The sequence below is a fragment of the Ambystoma mexicanum genome, chromosome 5p (genome assembly GCF_040938575.1).
Source record: "Ambystoma mexicanum isolate Mex_15411 chromosome 5p, UKY_AmexF1_1, whole genome shotgun sequence".
Lineage (NCBI taxonomy): Eukaryota > Metazoa > Chordata > Amphibia > Caudata > Ambystomatidae > Ambystoma > Ambystoma mexicanum.
The window spans coordinates 1,206,688,971-1,206,706,998 of record NC_090930.1 but is presented as its reverse complement, the minus strand read 5'-3'; the positions used below and the strand labels follow the sequence as shown (position 1 = coordinate 1,206,706,998).

The 18,028-nt window shown below is 44.5% G+C and overlaps 1 protein-coding gene across 4 annotated transcripts in view; it reads left to right on the top strand.

The window, feature by feature from the left end:
- The window catches only part of LOC138481499 (MARVEL domain-containing protein 3-like), a 401,994-nt gene that overhangs the window by 157,902 nt on the left and 226,064 nt on the right, over positions 1-18,028 (top strand). For all 4 annotated transcript variants that reach the window (XM_069613680.1, XM_069613678.1, XM_069613679.1 and 1 more), the window contains one exon: positions 2,802-2,977. In XM_069613680.1, the coding sequence (XP_069469781.1) occupies positions 2,802-2,977 (176 nt within the window). The remainder of the gene's footprint in view (positions 1-2,801; positions 2,978-18,028) is intronic.

Here is an 18,028-nt window from a genome sequence, read left to right as displayed (position 1 = left end):
GTTTGGGAGACTCTTCCAAGTCAAAGAAACGCATACAATAAATCTGAAGATGGACACATTCAGACTCGAATTAGTAATGTATTCAATTTACTGAAATGATTTCGTCAGTGATCAATCGAAGTTACAATGATGTAGGAGAACAAAATACTATGTAAGCCTCTCGGTTGTAAAACACACAACCTATTTAGAGTGAACTTACTCGTTACTTGGATTATGAGGGCGAACTGTGGCTCGTTCGTGCATAAGGACCATCATCATTCAAAACACGGATCTTGTAATGAAGACAGCCCTGACGTCATGCAGCTCGTTAACGCATATGGATGGGGTCTTCGGCAATGTTGGCCAAGCAGCCATTGTTTTCTCTGCAACAGCAGATCTCCACTAGAGTAGTCATAAGCTCACAACAATGGCGGGTACACCAGGTGGAAATGTTTCCCATGCGTCTGGGTTCAGGCTCCGGTGATTGATCCTCGTGAAGTTCATCTGATTCCACATCGTCTCGACTTTATTCTCTTTCAAAGATTTCCTCTTCTGAATATTCTGGCTTGTACAGGTAGGGCTGAATTGTTGCCATAGTTCTGAATAGTGAAGAAACACAATCAACAGTGAGGTAAATAAAAACGTTTTTGTTTGTATACAGTAAAGAAAAGAGGTTTCCCATTAACATTGAGTGTTGAGAAGTGAAAAAACAGCCATGTTACAAATACACACTGTGAAAAGACCAGATTAATGGGCTCAAACTTTAAATGTTTACAAGGACACATGTTTAAATATGGTTTGGTAAAGACATATACTGGCCAAAATCAATTAACTCCGTAGTCACTTCATTTCTTATAAGTACCGGTTCTCAGTGTGTTGTACTTGGCAGGCAGCTGAACAGATCAGAAACAACTCTGGGGAAGTTCGAAATGAAATACACTGACATGAAGGAAAAAAACTGATCAGAAAGGGTTTGTTTACACTTGTCGAGTAATGAGGCTTCTTTGCATTTCCATGGAGACACGTCAAAAGATTGCGCACAGAGCACGTTGACATGAGACTTGCATTGGCGCTGTGAAATGGGGTGTGAGCATCTAGTGATGTCAGAGTTGGGGGCGGGTGATCTGAATTAGTGCTGTTTGGGCAATTGAACTAAGGGCGATGGATCAATTGATAAGGTTGGCTCTAGATGGCGGTACCCGACCCTTCGTTTTTGCATGTTAGTGTGAAAAACTCATAAATTGCATTGGATTTTTTTTAACGAACAATCGATGCATGCTCAAATTCCCGATCGATTGGGCCAATAAGATTTCCGACCAAACTACCCCTTGAAGTCCACAGCATCAAAGTAACAGCAGCTTGTTGCTAGCTTATTCCCATAGCCCCTTTACATGGTTCACAGTAACATTTGGACGTTGGTTATTGGTTGTGGAGGCATCACAAATGACTGATGCATAGTCTATAGGTTTTTAAAGATGTAGGTGAGGCACTGTTTGAGTGTCCCAGATAATCACCCAAGGTAAAGTATTTGGGGATTGATGAAACGCCTGAAATGAACTTTTGTTTTTGTCAATCGTACATCAACTAAACAAATCTCGGGCAGGCAATGCAATGGTCATAAGTCCAAAACTAGTACATTCCTGTAGGTGAGCCCTGTCCCTGATTGCAACGAATGTGAATCACACTAATGCTCTAATATGAACACCACTTCTGTGCAGGTCTGAGATGGTGAAGGCTTATAGGTGCTAATCCACCGGTCAGGATCTTACACCTCTCTGACACGATAGACCTTTTTTCAGGTGACTTTGGTCCTTGGACTACAGCTCCCATGATGCCTCACCATTGACTATGTGGCTAGGGCTCATGGGAGCAGAAACACCTGGTGAGCCAAAGATTGCTAAATGCAGCTTTGTCCAGTGACTTCCTTACCAGTGGTCACCCACCATGATCATCGGCACCATGAGATAATGACAGCTCCGGGCTTTATAAATCCCACATAGCATTAAAACATTTGCCAAGTAGGGTTTGTTCTCCTGTATGCCATGAGCAGGAGAGCCATTTATTAAATCCAGGCTTTGATGAAGCGGTAAACTTTTAGCTTTTGACCAGTCCTTTGCTTAGGGGTTTAGCCCAATTATATTTCTGTGCAGTTTATGTATTTCTTTAAGTGATAGCGACAGGTCTTGGGTAGCATACGATTCTGGACAGGTCTTTATTATTTGTAACTGACATCCTGACAAGCACCCTTTTTAAAAAATGTATTTATAGAGTAGGGCCAAAGCACCTCAGAGTTGAGGACAGATGTCTTTTTTAAAATCAGCAAAAACCTATTTTGAAAATCCTGTCACCGTGTCGGTCTTCTAGTTCTGGTCTACCACATTACGCTTTCATCACACTTCTGTTCATTGTTTTAGTCTTTTTTGCACAATTATTTCATCCTAGGTTTTATTTTAAAGTGAACATGGATTTCTCAATATTATTGATGGATGCTAAATGTGTAGCGATTGCTTTATAAATTGTTTACAGCTGTTCATTTAAAACTCCTGGGTCTACTAAATGAACACAAACTCGCCTTGCTCCTTGTGCAGTCACCTAATACCTTTTGCAGGTACTTATTATCTACGTTCAATGTAAGGTACCAATGCCCTTAATGGGATGGGATGCCCTCCCGAGAACCAGTTAAAGCCTCCATTTTAATTCCTTTGAGAAATGCATGCTTGGGTGATAAAGGTGTAACTACATTCATGATCCTGCCCCTGTATGATCAAACAGTCCCAGGTGTCCGTTTTGCTTCATTTTATAATCTTTTCCCCTCCCAACAGGTCTTCGACACAAAGCCCCCCATACAGCCAGCACTCGAAACCGCCAACTGTGCGTTCAGAGCCCTGTTTAAAGTCACCATTTTCCAGCACTCATATGTATGGCTCTCCTTCACGAAGCATGCGCCCAGAAAAGCAGTCCTTTTCAGAAAAGTGCTCAAACCTGTGCTCTCGGAGAGGTAAGGATTTCTTCGAATAATTAGCATGAACTGAAAATGCATGCCTGGGTATCTTTAGATTGATGCTGGTAATCTTTTTGTGGCATTTAAAATATGGGGTTGTACATATATCTATTCTAGAGAGATGGTCATGTATGCTTGAAGTTTCGGAATTGCCCATACTCCTTTGTCCAAAATGACATTAATTTGCAGCAATAATGTGATTCTTTCTCCGGAGTTGTGCATTGGTGGGGGTTGGTGTAGGCCCTCATTTCCAAGCATTTTTGATTTGATTATTGATATAGCGCCTATACACAAAGTGTTTCAAAGCGCTTCAAGGAGGGAGGGAACATGGGGAAAAAACAGTTACATTCTTAAAGTCCTTGAAACAATACAGAATGTGAAAAATAACTATCGTAATAGGCCTGGCGACATTTCGGATAGTGCAAGTGCATGGAACGGATAAGGCAAAGAGGGAACGGAAAAGAACAAAACAAGCAGTAACATTACTATGCCTGACGACAATTGATGTAGTGCATGAAGTATACATGAGGGAAGGGGGGGGGAAATGGAGTGAGGGAGAAGGAGAGGAACAAAACAAGCTACTGTCAAAATAGCTCAGACAAATATTTTAGAGCGGGGGGTTGTCGGAGAAGACTAGGAGGGAAGGAGTGGAGACGGACAAGCTGCTATCAAAAGTCACGGGACAAATGATAAGAGTAAGTGCACAGGACAATGAAAGATGGGGGGAGGGAGGAGGAGGAGGAGGAGGAGGAGGAGGAGGGCAGGGCAGGGAGGCTGCAAAGCCAGGCAGCTATGATTACTATGCCTGACGACAATTGGGATAGTGCCGGGCTTAACAGAAAAAGGGAAAAAAGGAAAGGGGGGGTATGGGTGGGGGGAGGCAAGGTGGCTGCAAAAGACAGGCAGCTATGGATTTACGATACCTTATGGCAGTTGAGGTACTGCTGGAAGTTGACAAGGAGGAGGCAAGGGAGCGGGGAGGGGGAAAAAGTAGGAGGGGAGGGAGAATGGAGTGGGGTGAAGAGTAGGAAGGAGGCAAAAGAAGGGGGATTCATGGAGATCACCTGGGTGAGGGGTCTTCTGTGAGTGGGACACTGGATGGCGAGATGTGGTATCCCCTTCCCTGTAACATTTCACCCCATCCCACCAGGCAGGATACCTATGAACTCAACCCCCCACCCCCTTGTAGATTAATACATACTGTGCCGCTACATGTCCACCACCTCACAGAACATGAGGTCAAATGCAAGCATCGAGAGAATCTTATTACACAAATGTGCCTCCCAGAAATCGAATGCAAAGTGCTTAACAAAAGTAAATATAAAATGGAGATAGTAATAATCGTTAAAATATATGCAACAAGCAACACAATCATTCCCGACCAATTTAGCACACCAATGATATAATTGTGCACATAATAATGCTATCCCATTTTTAAAAAGACAAGAGTACAAATGTAAGACCCACCACTACAAAGAGCAGCATTTACTGTGTTAGGAAAAGTGAAGGTTTTTAGCTCGTGTGGAAAGCCACGAAAGGCTGGGGGAGTTGAGCTAATGGAGGTGGAGAATAAGAGCAGTATTTAAAATCTTTTTTTAAGTTGTAGCAGCAACAGAGCAAAAATTGAACGAGCAAACTCCTCCCCACTTCTAACACTTATTTATTAAAATAGCCGGTTGCATCCCACCCTCTGACACAAGCATAAAGAAAAACAAAATGCCCCTACATTTACAAAAACCAAAAGCATTGACGTTCCACATCCATACACTGTAGAAAAAATATTATGTACATGAACCCATAGTCTCTGATTATTATTCGACAGAAGATTTTTCTTTTGGTCACCATCAGCAGTTTCATGAAATGGATATGCATGTTGTACAACCAGATAGAACAAATAAGTGATTCCCAAGTGTGGTATGTAACTGGGGAGATGGACCGATCTGTCATCCATCACTGCATCTCCATCTCAATCGCCTTCACCACTTCTACTTCGGCTGCTCTATACCCAATTCAGTACTTGTTCAATACTCCTCCCAGGGTAGCACACAGGCTTGGAGTTGGAGTGGGATAACCAGTTCATGGCTTGGCCAATCCAAACGCTAGTTGTAATGTAATGTCTCTCCCTACTGTAACTAACTGCATCTCAGGAATGCGCCCAGATACCCTTGGGTTAGGTGCACTCTATAAATAAAGAAGTTGTGAGACGTTGTGTGCACCCCTGCATCCTGCCTCTTCCTGGGGCGAAGCCTCGGTGCAAACCTGTTAGAAGATCCTAAATCTTCCCTATTTGCTGCACTTTTCATCGCTACCACTATTTTCCCCCACTCAAATTTCATTTTCTCTGCTATATCTTCAAATCGCTCCATAAACTTGCTCCCCCTTATCCCTCTTCCCTTCTCTTTCTACACTCCCTCTCGCCCTCTTCGCTCTGCTGACCACTTCCTCCTCACTGTTCCTCCTTCCCCTTATGCCTCCTCCCGCTCTTTCCAACTCCTAGCTCCCCTTCACTGGAACTCCTTGCCTCTCTCAATCCGTTCTCTCCCTACCTTTTCCTCATTCCACACCTCCCTTAAATATTCCCCACCATGAGTCCCCCCTCCCCCTTTCCCTCCCTACCCCTCTTTCCCCCCTTATCTACCTCCTCTCCCCCTCCACTCCATCCTCTTCCCTACCCCTCCATCTCCTCCCCTTCCTCCTTCCATTCCTCCCTCCTCCTCCCAGTTCTACTCCTTCACTCCCTTCCAATTGCTCCACATACTGCTTTGTTGATCTGATTCAAATTGCATCTTGCTTCTATTGTTACTGTTATTTCTGTTATTGATTAATGTATCCTGTTATAATGTGCAGCGCTTTGGTGTAAAGCGCTATATAAACCAAATAAATACAAATACAATAAGCCAGCGACACCCGAACAGGACCACAACAAATGAAAAATTGATGCACCACCCACATCTACGACCTGCACCTGTCTCACCTGTGCAGCCTAACTGGCATATTGAATATTGTGTGCAATACGCACCTGTATGCAAACAGTTCCACTCCAGCAGTGAAATCTCACCCAATATTTGCCAAAACCAGTAATAGGCTTTCTCTATATACAACCTTGTACAAACCTGCTACCGCGTGTGTGACCCCTCCAATATTCAGTAGTCCAGGGTCTTCCAGCATTACCACGCAGCTCCAGGCAATCTAGAAAACTGCAGAAAACTACCCTTGGCTGTACTGTAGGGCGCCACTATTTTCACAAGGTTGTCTAACACCCCATCCTCCTTCAGATCTCTGAAAACCTGACGAGACACTTTCTCAGATGCTCTGACCCCCTCCACTCTGCTATGGTCTCAATTGCACTGCCTGCAGGGCTCTAGCAAAATATGCAGCCTACCACAAAATGGAAGTCTATCCCCTAGATATTTAAATGTGGTACCCCCAATTTTTCTACTCGTGTCAATAAGTACGGCAATGAGACACCTTTCTTAAGCTTGCCAAACATGTAACTCCAATCCATTGTATTAACAATTAGCCCAGTAGTAATTTCTTTGCATTATTCTCAGAATCTAATCAGGTTCCCACAAACTAAGTCTGGCAAGGGTTACGGAGAGTCATCCAACATCTACTTTTGTACCGCAGGAACGAGGACGGCAGTTTATCAATAGCCTTAAATTAGACGAGACCCTTACTGATGCACCTGCAAACACAAGAGTCGTGACGACATCACCATCTTGCAAAATGCCATGCAGAGAAGGGGCCAGTTTCTTCAAAACCTCCACAGCCGTTGTGAACCCGTTGAGCATGACTGCTGTATTATGCGTGTATTTGTGCTCCAGATTATAAAACCTACAAATACCCAAATGTGGAACTGATGGAGGCCAGCAAAAGGGGAACAGTGGCAGGTCTTCATGCAGAATACGCCTCTAGGAAGGTTTTTTAATAAAATGTGTTGCAAAGTGTGCATTTCACTGAATATTTATTCAGTAACACTGGTCGAAACTATTATTTGCTGGCATTGCCATTGCAACAATAAAAACGGATGACACAAACGATATAACGTCAATACAGACCCACTATGGTTAAGTTGGGCTCCACTGCCCATATGAGGGGAACTTCTTTAGAGGTTTATACATTTCGCCCCTTTCGACAAATCTCCATGAAAAGGTGCACAGAATAAATGCAGCGAATGTGAGGTTCTGCTTGGGAGATGGGGATGAAATTTGTTTTTGCATTAATTTTGTGTTGGCAAATGTTTTCCCCTCAAGCTTAAACTGCATCACTAATTTGAACCAAACCTTCACAGGGAGCAGGCTAGCACATACATTTGCATGTTTGGTGCACATATGTCATTAAATCTAGCCGAAAGTATCCAACAACCCATTAGCATCTCGGTTCATGTGGAACAATCCCTGAACCCACATCTCTCTCCCTCCACAGCACAGCCGAACCAGCCCTGGTCTGCGGAACCAGTAAGTGGCAACCAGATCGACTAGCCCAAATACAGTCCTTTGCGATCCTTGATCCCCCTTCACTCTGCCACCTAGAAATGTGCTTTAAACCAAAATGTAATTAAGTGTGCACACCTGTGCTTTATTTCAAAAGGCCAACAAGCCTAGGAAATGGCATTGCCACAAATTAATGTCACCACTCAAGATCCCCAGTAGCGAGTGTCTGTGTTTTTAAATTAATTTTCTCATTACCATTACAAGTGTGACTGATGCTTATTGGGTGATTTTTTTTTTTTAAATGTGACTTCTGACATTTGCTTGCGGTCTTGGCACTTTGCGTCCTGATATAGAACTGGGTGTGGGTTGGTTAGTTGAATAGGAGGAGAGCAAGGTTGTTTTGCTGAAAAGGTGATCCAAGGCAGATTGCAGCAACCATGTTCTGCAATGGTAAGACCTCTTTTACTCGAAGTGTTGGGTTACCTGATGCGTGTAAGCATTTTTAAATCCAGTCCTTCATGGGTGCAAGCATGGTTTGCTTTAGGCATGTTGGAAATTGGGAAGAGGTGAGGATGTGGGGTGTGCAAGGAAACTTGCTATGTTTCAAGTGTTGTGGGCTGGAGGTGGGTAGCGGTTGATACTTAAGAAGACTTGGGTGACTGTTGGCATATGAGGTTGAGAGTTGGTAGTTAGTCGAAGAATATAGTTGGAGATGCAACATAACATTGCTGGGGGATCATGTCACAAACCTTGCACGAATCTCGAAATATCATTTGGCATAAAGTGACATATGGCCAAGCACACGATAACTGACCACATTGTATGTATAAAGAAGAAACGGAGGGTGAGGGGGTAATTTAGATAAGGAAATCGTGATGTGGTTCTGTGTCTTCATACACTACCACTTCCATTTTATAGAGAGTTGGTCTTAGTGTGTTTTGATCCTCGCCTGGAGCATACCTCATCTGGTAGACGGAGGATGGCCTATCACTTTGTCCGTTAAAGACACAATTCTGAACCGGCAGGTACCCCTGTCAAAGCTTGCACACATGCAGTGGGCCCCAAGAGCATAGGGGTGTCGTGGTGGGCCCTGGTTTACCCAGTTTATTTAAAAATGTTTGTCTGAAAAAAATCAAACAAACCGAAAAAATGACAAAATGGGAGGAACAATTTAGAAAGGTAGAAGGGGTTGGGGGGAGGGAGAGTGGACAAAATTGGGCACATGCCCCTATCCTCCTCCTGAAGGGACTGACAGAGGCTTAGTTTGGGAACTCATACCCCTTCGGTGTTCTTTCAAGGTTCTTCAGCGGATCTGGACCAGCATGGCTCACAGGCCTACATGGCATCATGTACATCCCACCTGTTGAGTCCACAGGGGTTGCCCGTGACTCAAGGATTCCACACAGTATGAAACATGTGGACGCCGAAGAACAAGACACAACTTCTTTAATCACGCTCCACCTTACAACGAATTTGTTCTGTGTTTCCACCACGTCACTTCCCACCTCTCTCCCCAGGTGCCGCACCTGCCTGTAACTACATTTCCTAGCCTTCCCCGATGCTACAATCCCCCACCCCCTGTTTAAATGCCAACTGTCTCATTACCCCATTTCTCTCCTCCAAATGTCCAGCTCCAAGCACCGACATTGGGTCTTCTTGCTTGGCACCGAGTCCTAACCGTGATGAGACTCCTCCAAAGTGTAGATTAGCTCGCATTCACGATTTCTGCTCCTCCATGGCTGGTCAGTCGGACACCTTTTTGAAGTGTGGCGAGTTTTGCATGACCTGCCGCTGGTCTCCTTCTGCAGTGACCATGGAACCCTTTTTTCCTGTAATGATCAATGGGTACTCGAGATACATGGCAGTCGGTTTGTTGGTTCTGGGCTGTTTCACAACTACCACATCTCCATGCGTCAGTGAGTCCTTAGCCCTCTTCATGGTGTCAGCATAGTGTTTAATCTCCTCCTTAACAGCAATTTCTTTTTCTCTCATGACACCATCTTCCAGGTATTTCTTAGATTCCGTATGGTGGTGTGGCAACCGAGTGTGAATGCTGCGACCAAACATTACCTATGCAGGGCATTTCACTGTAGAGCTGTGGGCGTGCTATTGTAGTCTTGCAGCAGTTGATGTAGCACCTTTTCATATGGCTGGCCTGTCAAGTGGGGTATCTGTAGTGCTCTCTTCAAGTTGGCCATAAAGCACTAAACTGTCCTGTTGGCCTGGGGCCATAATGAAGTTATCTTTCTGTGGCTGAACCCCTATATTCGGTGAATGTCCTCAAGTCTTGGTCCATAAATAGGAGCATGTCTGACTTCACCCGTCTAGAAATGCCATACGCAGTGAATATACAGTCCAGTACTGGAATGACATTGTGGGATGTATTTACCCATGCATCCGAGCCGTACCTCAAAACTGTGCAGTACTGACATGGAAAACATCATGATGGCCAGAGCTTCCCAGAAAATGCACAGGGAAATGCATGAAGAATAGGCTGCCATTCATTTTTGCCGATGTTATGGGCACAGAAGGAAACTGCCTAAAACCACCATTGGACTACCCACACAGTAGTCTGAAACCATTGGGAATGGCAATGCTGATTGCCAAATGCAACCTAGAATTGTTGGGAATTCATTTTCTTAAATCCCAAAAATGGGTGCAGTACCAGTACTCACCACTATCCAAAAGCCGGCAGTTTAAAACCACCCTGTGTTTCTCGGAAGGCAGGCTCAAACTGTCTATTTTAAACATTGCAACACATCTAAAAACTCACTGGACACCAGCAGACATTTGGTAGAATGGAGTGTTGTGTGCCTACAAAATCTGGGAAATGAAGAGCCCAAAACAATGCTTATAACAAAACTGCTATGGAGTCAGCAGTTTAAGTTGCACTGGATTTAAAGACACTAAAATCGAAAATGTTTAGATTAAATGAGTGACCTATGTTTGGTATCACATGCCTTTGTAACTGTTGAAATGTCATAGTTTTGCACTTAGAATCAGCATCCTAGCTGCATGTGTAAAATTGCAAGTTAAGTTAAAAAGCAACAAAAAACCTGCCAGTTAGCTGAAGGTCTGGCTTAAGGAACTTGATTTTGCTTGGCAGCTACCCCCATCAGGAGTGAAACTTGAGTCACCACTGTGTTCCCAGGCCAACCTTCCTTTTGCTGCCCACACTAAGGATATGCCATCTATCTGATAATTGAATTACCTGTGCTCTGCAGGAAAGTGAACAAAGCCCTGTCCTGGCTCAGGCAAAGGTTTTATTGGCAGGAGTCGTAAATGGTCGTAAAAAGTGGCTTCCTCCTGAGGAAAGGGGAGGAGCACTGCCTGTGAGAGCAAGCTGGCTTGGCAGAACTGGATTAACCAGTATTTCTACCTTGTGCTGAGAGAAAACCACACCCCTTTGTAGCCAGAATATTGTTTAGAAAAAGATTAATAACTCATGGTGCGGACATGTGAAAATTTTATAAATGATACCATAATTCTTGTGATTTTTCTGCCCACATTTTAAGAGGTTTTTCGACCCGGTGGCATGTTCAGGGGGGTTTTAGCGGAAAAGTGGATATTACTCTAAATGTGTGCATGTTAAAAATCTGAAACTTCATCAGTTAATGTCCCTACTCCCTGCGCACATGTATGTAAAGTTGGGTCCATGTCAGAAATTGAAAAATCAGTTAAAAAGTCCATTATGTGCCATCTCTGAATGCAAGCTCCTAGAAAGAGCAGATTTGGACAGAGACATGGCTAAATTCAGCCACACCATGTATATGTAATTTCAAGCAACTGTGTAACTGTGAAATATGTCTTTTATTATCAAATATAGAATGTGTGCAATCTGACAAGGGAGTGCCCTCTTGGCAAGCCATAAAATGACATCACTCTGACTCACAGTTCATTCCCCAATCAAGGGGAGGAATGAAAGCTGGACCAATGACAAGTGAGAGGGGCAAGTCTAGTGATGCAACACACACACCCACTCTCAAAAACACATAAAAGCAGAGAGTCAGGACAGATAGGGACCTTCAATTCCATTTGCTGCAACGCACTCTGCCGGACCATACAACATCCAGAGATCCAAACTTCAAATTCATCAACCTCCAGAAAGCCAAACTAGAGACTTCAATCTATCCAGAGCAGAGAGAAAGCAGTGCTGTGCCCAGAGAGAGACCAGAGCCCAGTCCAAAACCCTGACCAGATCCGTGATGAGGCCCATTTAATTCAAGAATATAGTGTGAGTACCCAGCAGAACTGTGTAGAACCAATCTCTTAGTTTAAATTCATCTAATTCAATCTATTTAACCTAAGTAGAACTGCAGCTTAGCAATTGCGTTATTCTGCCATCATTTTTAAAGCTGAAAAAGTGTGCGTTTAAAATTTCAAATCTGAAAAACGACCTTTATTCAATCGTTCATATCTCCGCAACCGTTTGTGCTAGAGACTTGCAGTAACTTTCATTTTGAAGCTGAGATCCTAGGCTTTCCTAGGACCCCAAAACGATAGAGAGTCCTTGTGGTTCCGCTGTAATAGCGCTCGGCGCATCCGCGAATTTTGCCGCGATTTGCAAATTTCTTCACGTGTAAAAAGCTGCTGCTGCTTGCCTTCCATTTGCCAGAATTTCGTTTAACCTGCTAACTATCCCTGCATCATTGCTAGTGTGAGCCTGGACTAATATTAACTAGATACCAATCACCCTGAACCTCTGAAAGGGAATTAAAAAGCATTTCCAGCATATTTCTCATCCATTGCTAGCACCTATCAAAGCATTTGGGCCTGTGTTTTCAAAACTCCTATCTGTGTTTTCAAACTTCTGTAGTCTAAGCTTGCTGGGGTGAGCGGAATCACATTTGATTGCATTTCTGAGAACTGTGTGTTTCCTTCCATTTCCTTGCCTTGCATCAAGGGGGGGAGGGGATTGCCAGAGAAAAGTGATTACATTGTTTTGTTGAAATCATATTGAGTATTTTCTATACTGCATTTCATTCATTCAACCTTGCATTTGAACTCTATAAAGCATTCGCTATCACATTTTTCTTCTGTCCCTATTTACCAGTGTGCTATCCTACCCATTTCATGTCAACTCATTAGTGATTATAAGTGTGCTAGTGCCAGATTCTCCGTTGTTGATCTTTATCATATCAGATTAAGTGTGCTATTCAATTATTAATTTATTATAAAGTGTGATATATATATATATTTTAATTTATCAAATAAACCTTTTAAACTTGCAAAACAGAACTACTTCTTGGCTCAGTGGGGTCAGGGGGATTCCAAGAGAGGGGTGTTATATAGGGGTAGTCATCCAGAACGCATGAACTGGACATAAAGGTATATCAATAAGGGTTTTCATTCAGTATTCTAGACTAGGCGTTGACTTAGCTGTAGTGTTGGATTGAATCCTCTTACAAATTGGGGGCTCGAGCCGGACGTTTGGGTTAGAATACCACTTGTGCAGCTTAATACAGTGTGCTAACTGACGGGATACATACATCCGGTCGGATCACCACGCTGCATTACGCTGTGAAGCACTCCTCAAAAGGGACACTCCAAGAAAAGTTCTGTTCTGCAAAAATAAAATACAAACTTCTGTAAGTCAGGACAGAGACCAATCTCTAGAATGACGACCTTAGTAGACATGAAAATGGCCAGAGAGCACCTCTTGCATAAGCTATTTGTGAGAGGTGAAAGAGCAGATTTGGACAGAGACATGGCTAAATTCAGCCACACCATGTATATGTAATTTCAAGCAACTGTGTAACTGTGAAATATGTCTTTTATTATCAAATATAGAATTATTAATTTATTATAAAGTGTGATATATATATATATTTTAATTTATCAAATAAACCTTTTAAACTTGCAAAACAGAACTACTTCTTGGCTCAGTGGGGTCAGGGGGATTCCAAGAGAGGGGTGTTATATAGGGGTAGTCATCCAGAACGCATGAACTGGACATAAAGGTATATCAATAAGGGTTTTCATTCAGTATTCTAGACTAGGCGTTGACTTAGCTGTAGTGTTGGATTGAATCCTCTTACAACATGATGGGCTGCTGTGGATGTTGCCATCTGTGCTTAATATTCATCCACGACTGTTGGCACATATTTCTCCCCTTCAATGAGTCTGAAGAAGTGAACGGCCACTTCCTCCCACACCCCTTTTGGAAGGTCGGTTATTCTTAGAGGTTTGGGGTGCCTTGTGTGTTTGTGTGTGTGATCAAGCAATACGTGGGGCACTCTTTCAGTAGGTCTTCTTTCATGGAGTCTAGTCACGGGAACCAAACCTTCTGCTTTAACATCTTAAGTCGACATAATGCCTCAGTGCCCTTTATGTGCCAATGCCACCACTTGCCTTCTCAGCGGTGTAGTCACCACCACCATCTTATTACTGTTCAGCAGTAACCCTTCATCAGACATGGGCAGTTCTTCCTTCACCTGCAGGAGGCTGTCCACATCGCTACACCTCTTCAGACTCGAGCCGTCCCCTCTCCTTGGCTCTCCATCTCCCCAACCGTAGTCCTTCTATGATTATTAGAATGACCGACCTTCCAAAAGGGGTGTGGGAGGAAGTGGCCGTTCACTTCTTCAGACTCATTGTGCAGTGGCAAGGCCCACTGAGCAATGCGAGGAGGCATTTTTCGCCTGGCGGTTCCTATACAGAAACAATAAGGCCTGGTGATCTGTGATTATTGTAAACTGCTTCCTGTTGAGACACAGATAAATGTTCACAGGCCCAGACTATGGCCAATCTTTCCTTTTTGACCTGTGAATGCTTGTTCTATTTTCTACAGGCTCTTGCTCCCATATGAAACAATGTCTGTTGGGAATTGTCTGGCGCCTTTTGGGCCAAAATGGCACCCAGTCCCACGGGGCTCGCATCTACCCTCAGCTCCGTCTCTCTCTGCGTCGACGTATGCCATGTTCTCAGCCTTTGCTTACCGATCCCGAATTGTTGTTAATGCGTTTTGGCATGCTCTTGACCACTAGAATGGTACTTGCTCCTTTGTGAGGGCCCTCAATGGATCTCTGATGTTGAAATCCTTACTTTATCTTGTGCAGTAACTTGCCAGCCCTAGAAAAGAGTGAAGTTCCATGAAATTTGTGGAGGTGGCGTCTTGTTAAGTGTGGTAACCTTCACAGGATCTGGGGTCGTTCCTTTCTCTGAGAAAATGTGTCTGAAGAAAAGAAGGGTTCCTTTCAGATCTCAGTTTAACGTGAGGTGGGCTGCTTCCAGTGCCATGCATACTCTTGAAAGGGAGTCATCATATTTTTCCACATTCGTGCCAAAGACCAGAATGTCATCACTACAGTTGATGCAATTCCGAATGTGCTTTACATTGTGTATTTCTGCCTGGAATATTTACTCTGCCGACGAGACCCCGAAATGTTTGTACCTATATAACCCCAGATGTGTAACAAACGTGGTAATTTAGCGGCTCTCTGGGCTCGCAGCCAGCTGGTGATGGCCCTTGTTCAGGCCCAACTTGGAAAATACCTTGGCTCTATTCAGGAAGTGTACCATGTCTGTGATGCGAGGGGCCAGATGCCACTCCCTCTTGATGGCCTGATTGGGCCGTCTCATGTCCACGCACCCCCTTTATAGCTTTGGAGCCTTGCTTTGGAACGGGTACAATAGGTGACACCCAATGCGTGGGGCCCACCCCACCGATAGTTCTATAATGTCTTGTTCCAGCAATTTGTCGAATTCTTCATCCACTTGACATTGCATGTTGACAGGAATGCCTCCTATAATGTTGCTGAAGTGGCTGAACGTTGTCATCAATGTGGTGCTTGATCTGTGTAATTTTCCTATTCCCTTGAAGAGTGTTGGAAATAACTGATAAATCTTCTCTACTGTATCAATTTATTTGTTGACCATGAGCCTGTACATGACCTGAATCAGACCCATGTTAATAGTGGTCTTAAAGCTTAGGATGCACCAGCATTCCGCCGACATGGAGATTACATGTACTGGAATCCTCCTTTCTTCCCTCATTGGCATCTTGCCTCCGAGTGACCTGGGCATTTCAACAGGGTTTTGAACCCATATGGGTAAATGTCCACTTCAGATGGGTAAAGTCTGGGTGCTTATGGAAGAGTGTGGTGTATATATGCTCACTTATGGCGTTCACTGTGGCACCAGTGTCTATCAAAAACTGTCTGCCGCTCGTTTAGGTGCATGAGCAGCACAGGGTTGTGTTCTGTGGCCTGTTTGTTGCCTAATGCGTGTAGGTATCCTTTCCGCTTTTGCTTTCCCTCGGAGTAGCTTGGTTCTGTTTCAGATGGGGACTGCTCAACTAAATATTGCACATGGCATCTTGACTCTCTCTGGTCTTGAGGATGAAACTCAGTACCTCCTCCGATCTCTCGCTTGCTTGTCCTCTCTGATCTCTTCCAGGTTTTTCATCCCCTGAATCAAGATCCCTTCATTCACCTTCTGTGCTTCCTGTGTATTTGGGCTGCCATCTGGGATGCCTCTGAGGCGGTGTTTGGCACCTTCTGTCTGGGCCTGGTTGTGCTGCCACCTTCACTGTCTCCTTTCCCCAGACTTCTGGCACAATGATTTGGAGTGGTTCTCCCCACCAAAGACTGAGCACCTCTGTCCTATCGTCGGACATGTGCCGTCATGGGGAAATTTGTATCTAAATCTGTAGCAAAACAGCTCACCTGCAGTCCTTTGCGCCCCCATCAGTTTTTTAATCATATCTGGGTGTACATTTGCACGCCTTTGGATTGGCCATGGCTTCTGCTTGTGATGCAACCGCTAGCTCTGCTATCACCAGCTTCAGTATCTTTTCGTGTCCTGGATTTCTGCAGGAGTTTCCTCCTGGATTCACACCCCGCAATTAACTGAGATCGCAAAGGTTTCCACGTTATAATAATTAAGTCAGTGTTTTAATTTGCGTATCCTCATTACGAAGGCATCCATAGTCTCACCTTACACCCCAGGCAACTGCACTGCCAGGTATTCCTGTTCCCTCTGCTGTACTTGCAACTGTGGTGTGACCGGGATGGTGGCCAGAATGTCTTGATCAGACATGGTAAAAGAGAAGAATACACCCTGGGTACAGGTCACAGGGCTGAATCTTCAAACTGAAAGCTGTAGATCTGGTGCTTTTGTGAAAGAAACTAAATGTGTGGGCCTCAATGTAGTTGGGCCATCTGCAGGGCAGCATACAGTGCCTCAAGCAGGCCAGTCATTCTGCCAGATCGCTTTCTGTACCATGCTTTCACCTGAGAGATCAGGGGCCCTCCACAATGGCGACCGCCTGATTGGCACGAGCACTGCATGTCTGTGTACAAACCTGCCTACCCCACCTGGAATCACTGACACAGCACCGGGCTCTCGCTTCATTGAACACACTGCCGCAGCCCTGGGCTTGTCCAGAGAGCGCACGCCTGTGACATGCAGGCTGCACTGATCACTGCTGCGCCCAGGCACGTAGAAAATGAGCAGCAACCCAACACAGGCTGCCTCGAACCTCTGCAGGCTGCCCCTTCATTGCCAACGTTGAGTCCACAGGGGCTGCCCGTGACTCGAGGACTACAGTCTTCCCAAAGAAAGATGTGGACACCAAAGAACAGGACACAATTTCTTTAATCACTCCAACTTAGAACTAAATTGTTTCGCCATGTCACTTCTCAACCCACTCCCCAGGTCCCACCCACACCCGGAACTACATTTCCCAGCCTTCCCCGATGCTACACCGCCCATCTGGAGTAACTTATTTTCCCCAGGCCATCCAAGCCTTCCATGTGTGAGATCCGACTGCAGAAGTGCCAGTAAACATTGGAGAGCTGTATGAGAATGGTAGGCGTATCATTTTTGCAGACTTGGTAAATCAGAAGCAGCCAGGTTTTGACATATGCCCAGTTTGCTGCAAGCATAGGCCCATTATAGCCTAACTTCCCGCTGGAGCAGGAAGAACGGGAAATCAACCATGTTACCCATGCTAGTCAACACTGCACAGTGTGTATCCACATTTAGTAAGATGTGTGAAACTAGAAGGGAGCTATCCAAGGCTGAGTGGGGCAGGGCATGCAGCAACACTCTGCTCTCCCGCAACGCGAGGTTCAAACTCCTCACAAGGATACGTTCATGTCAAATGTTGAGCATGGCCTGGTTTTGACTAAAAGGCGCATTGGGTTGGAAACAATCTGCCCCCCCCCCCCCCAATGACTGGAAACCTGTCCTTTGAAAATGGGGATGTGGGAGTGGAATGGGACCTCATAATCTGAAAAGGGGAACCTGTGTAGGTAGTAATATTCAATTACATATGGGATAGATTCCAAGGTCTGACAGACTATCCATCTGATCTGTGCTCACCCGGAATCGGACCGCCATGCACTACAATTAATACTCTGGTGAGCAGCTGATGTTGATTTGAGTCACTGCCCCCAATTTGGATGATTGGAGCATTGTTGAACATAAGTAACATACCCTTAGTGTATTGAAGGGTTGCCATTCAGTACAAATGATGTTCATATGGATGTAGCCATGCTGAGTGACAAACTTGGAGGATTGTAGTTTGTTTACAATCCATGTTCAAGTTTTGTTTTAATTGTTACATTGGTTGTGTTGTTGAAGCTCAATTATACAAGTGTATTTGACAAAA